Source organism: Triticum aestivum, chromosome 5A, assembly GCF_018294505.1.
Source record: "Triticum aestivum cultivar Chinese Spring chromosome 5A, IWGSC CS RefSeq v2.1, whole genome shotgun sequence".
In the NCBI taxonomy this organism is placed as follows: domain Eukaryota; kingdom Viridiplantae; phylum Streptophyta; class Magnoliopsida; order Poales; family Poaceae; genus Triticum; species Triticum aestivum.
Window position 1 is genome coordinate 669,403,204 of NC_057806.1, and position 4,301 is coordinate 669,407,504.

The window sequence follows — 4,301 nt, forward strand, 5'->3', positions numbered from 1 at the left end:
AACCGTCTCCCGGGTCCAAAGTTTCCATTTCCAGGCCTGATAGTCTTCAACTGAAAAAAGTAGGGCGGAGAACTAGTAAGAATTGTGCCTGCCATTCAATTCGTGACGTGGATGATCCGCCGACGGAATCGATTAGGTGAAACGGCTCTGCAAAGTTTGTTTGTTCATAAAGGCTGCATGCAGCCATGCAATTCGTACTGCATGGCGATATTACTCTACCACTCTATAAATGGTATATAGATATCTTCACTTCATCACAAAGAAATTGAGTACTAGCACGCATTGCTATGGATGCTGCAACCGCAAACAGGCTTTCTGCAATTGCTACCGAAACGGAGCAACTGAAAAATGAGATTGAAGGGCACCGTAGAGTGCTAAACAACCAGTTGAGAAGTGTTAGAACAATGGATCCTGCAAAGAAAGAAGCGCGCATTCGCGCTACCAGAGAGCGCATAGAGGGTTTGGAGGAGAGGCAGGAAGCGCTGCGGGTGGAGCAGCAAGTGCTCTTTATTCGTCTAGCATCTCGCTAGAATAGAAGAGTCCGTAGACTCTTTTTAGTTTTCTAAGGTTGGTTTAAATTCAATAAGTGTCTGGAGACATTTGTTTTCATGTCAGGTGTTCTTTGTCTTAGTTTGATTCCGATCTACTCCTATGCTAAGTGTCTTTGTTTGGTTTGATTTCTTGTGTTTGCATGTATGGGCTAGCCGTCAGTGTTCAATGCTTATGTTAATATAATAACGCCAAAATGTGCTGCAAATTCATGTTCAAGTTGAAATAAGGCCGAAGGGCTAAGTGTACTACTGGAGATTATATATTCCAGCTCTGAAGTTTCCTTTTGAGCCCCCGTTCTACTATGGTTTGGATTCTAGTTGAAGCGTGCGACCATCTATTCAGATGAGGAGACCGAGTAAGAAACCACTAAGCGGAGAGCAAACAGATCAATCTCTATCTATGAGTTTCTCAACCAAGATCCACTATTCAACCAAGACCCGCTAACTAATACTTTTACGCGAGCTTAGTTATTGGAAGTTGCAGCCGAGGAACTCTTATCCCTAGCCACAGTTGTTGCAGCACAAGGCTTGTCGCGATTGGGTCATATGTCAGTACTCTCACATTCCCCGTGGTCTCCCTAGTATGCTGAGCTGAACTGAAGTGAAGTGAAGCTGCGGGCGATGATGGACTGATCCCATGCTATTCAGGCGCCCGATAACGCTGGCTCCGATGGTGATGAGTTAAATGGTGGCTCAGATGTTTCTCTTCCTAATCCTTCAAGGTCCCCCATTCCTGACATCGTCCAAAGGCCGTTGGCGCTCTCCCATCTGACAGTGCGGGCTCTGCGTGTCGCCTATGGCAACACTACCCGAGTGGTCTATTGCATAGTGGATCCACGGGTACCCCGTCGCTGCTTCGTTTTTATCAACATCCGGTAAGCAGAACGGACAGAGAACTGTCCCAATTTCTCATAATGCCAGGCCCAAAAGTCCTCCATCCACATAGCAGGAAAAGTAGGCATTTCTTTGATACTTACTCACCTATGGCTAGATTTACCACCATTTGAGTACTACTATCACGAGCTGCCTCGCACGGTCTTCTCGTTCATCGGATGGGCAAACGGCTTTCCTTAATGGGGAGTTGGATGAGGAAATTTACATGGAGCAGCCAGATCAAGACTACCCGCGCATTCGCCTAACCCCGGGTTTTTTCATTCAAAATGAAGATTTTTTAGAAAATAAGCCCAAAAAGCATCTGACCTTGAAAAGAATCACCAGTTACTTGATCCATCCCTGCGGTAAGTGGGAGCGAATGTGACAGCCGATGGTAGTAGGATTTCCACAGGTTGAGCTCCTTATCTTTTGACTTTTCTAAGGATAGCCGAGTAGATATACTAGAATGGGATGAATCGAGCATGAGAAATCACTAGGCACAGGGGAGCCGTAAGGAAGAGGAGTAATATCGTTATAAAGTTCACGAATTCGATTCATTTTGGAATCGATAAGTGAACACGGAATCTCGTCTTGTTCCCCTTTGTTCCGAGGGAAATAAAGGGGAAATCACTGATTCATTTGGAGCTGTTTTCTAACTGACTCATTGACATGAGAGATTGGATGCGATGCGCCAGTCACTCGTACTACAGCGGACAAAGGTCACCGGCAAACGACCGTTCCACAATGGAACCTGGCACTACTGTTTGCCCTAAGGGCCGACCCACCTTTTCAGAGAAACAGACACATGACATCACTATATTACGCATTTTCGAGATAAGAAAGTGGAGAATGCACTCTTCCTTTTTTTACATTTTAAACTCATGTTCATGGTCTATTTTATTCCCAATTGTTGCCCGTGTGAAAAGAAAGAAGAGAAATTGGGCCATGTTTCCCGAGAGAGACTGCCTTCTCTCAGGCCATCAGTCTTATCCTTATAGTCGACTGCTCTATGACGATCTGACCTCTTTCCTGGGCTCTGCTTGCTCGTCTACGCTCCGACCAATTCAGTCAAAATCGAAAAAATGATGTTTCCTTGAAAAAGTCTAAGAAATAGTAGTAGTAGTCAAAAAGTGCACTTTTTCCATATATTTCGATTTATAGGGATCCCTATCTTTATCTCTATCCACAGAGATACCTATCAATATAGAGAGAGATTTTTCTCAAAATTGATCTAGACTATCCTCTATCCGGATAGATATGTCCCTATGAGCGACTAGGCCGATCTTTTTTTATATGTTTTGGCCACGTCCGTTTCCGCTCCGAAGAGGAAGGCTTGGATCTTTCAATCTTATGTCGTGAGGGATGTGACCTATGTTAGGTCCATAAGATACCACAGATTTTAGTGTTCTATGATTCACCTCCGGATAATGAGTAGGTAGTTCGATCCTTTTGATTCTTATCTTCCTAGTAAACGGGGATCCGGAGCAATAGGTCAAATTACTATATAAAGAAGACTTTTCTACAAAAGGACTTATTGTTCGAGTAGGAAGATTTCGGTTTTTCTCCTTCCCTCTTTTCAATAAGAAGAAGTATTTGAAATGAAACAAATTCCTCTTCATTCTGTTGTGCTCAGCGAAGAAACTGCCTAAGCATACTTTTGCGGATCCAAACTTCTTTGTTCTTTCAAAGTCTTCTTCTTGCATATAAGAACGCAACTTTTGCAATTCCTTGGATTTGAGTAGTAAGCGGCATCCCCTCTGAGTTGTGAGTAAGCAGAACCATTCTTCTTTTGTTCTTCTCCAGATTCTGGCCGGTAGGAATTTGCCTCTTCTTTTTCCAACTGATATGGCCGATATGAATTTGCCTATGATTTTTCCAACTGATATGTCGATATAGAAAGATCTCCTTATTTCAAAACCACGGGTTCTCGCGTCATTTACTTTAAAAGATATTAGATCACCGTGGGAAACTTTCAAATGAGTAATGGTTACCAGTCCATTATTCAAACAAACCCTTCGATGACTTATCGGCTGCCTTGCTTGAGGAAGAGTGTCACTAAAATGGAGACGAACCGGAATCACGTCTGATCTTGTTTCTTGATTGAGTAAAAAAGGGATATATGAAGTTCGTTCTCTTCCTCTGTGCATCTCCCTTATGGGTAAATCCCCATAATAAAGATACAACTTTCGTGTAGTTTGTGATTTGATGTTACTGTTTAGATTTTCTCTATGAGAAAGATTTCTTTTAATGGATCTCCTCTTGTTGCTCAATCTTCGGAGAATACGGCGTTGGATTAGAGAAAGTTCTCTGTTCCGAACATTTCCTGGAAGTAGATGACACGTTTTAAATCTTAATGCTTGCATGGCATATTTCGTTGAATCAGTCTTTTTCGCCACATCGCGTATAAAGGGAATCGAACCCAACTCTTCCACGAACCCCCCACGAATGGCCCTCCCTTAATTCAATGAACTATGAGAATTCCTTTTTTCTTTTTTTTCTTTTCAGTTCTCATAAGTCCTTGATATACTAGCAGAAACTCAATACTTGACCGACTGCGTCACAATGCTCGGGTAAAGTGGCAGTGGTTGAAAGCGAGCGGAAACATCAGTGTTTTCTGTGCGTTACGAAAGTAGTGGTGAAATGAAATCCAATTCAAATATCTCAACGTAAAAGGAAGATCGTTTCACTTTGAAAGGAAAGCTAGCTATATGAGATCGAAACCACTCTATCTACGATATTCATTGCACCATGATTGAAGGACAATGAGGGGCAGGTTATATTCCCTTACTTCTGATCGATTGAGGAATTGCTGATAATGACACCAGGTCTGTAGCATCTACTGCTATTGCAAGGCCTGAAGCACGTGGGAGAATGTTC

General features: G+C 42.7%; 1 protein-coding gene across 1 annotated transcript; it reads right to left on the minus strand.

Moving 5' to 3' along the window:
- Nucleotides 1-2,431: 2,431 nt before the first annotated feature.
- Nucleotides 2,432-3,869, minus strand: LOC123108325 (ribosomal protein S4, mitochondrial-like). The gene has a single exon (XM_044530142.1). The coding sequence runs from the start codon at nucleotides 3,785-3,787 to the stop codon at nucleotides 2,714-2,716; it is 1,074 nt and encodes a 357-aa protein (XP_044386077.1). The 5' UTR covers nucleotides 3,788-3,869; the 3' UTR covers nucleotides 2,432-2,713.
- Between the last annotated feature and the right edge of the window lie 432 nt (nucleotides 3,870-4,301).

What these genes read in the sequence shown, in the direction of transcription:
- LOC123108325 (XM_044530142.1), bottom strand. Translation starts at nt 3,787, where the DNA reads ATGCAAGCATTAAGATTTAAAACGTGTCATCTACTTCCAGGAAATGTT.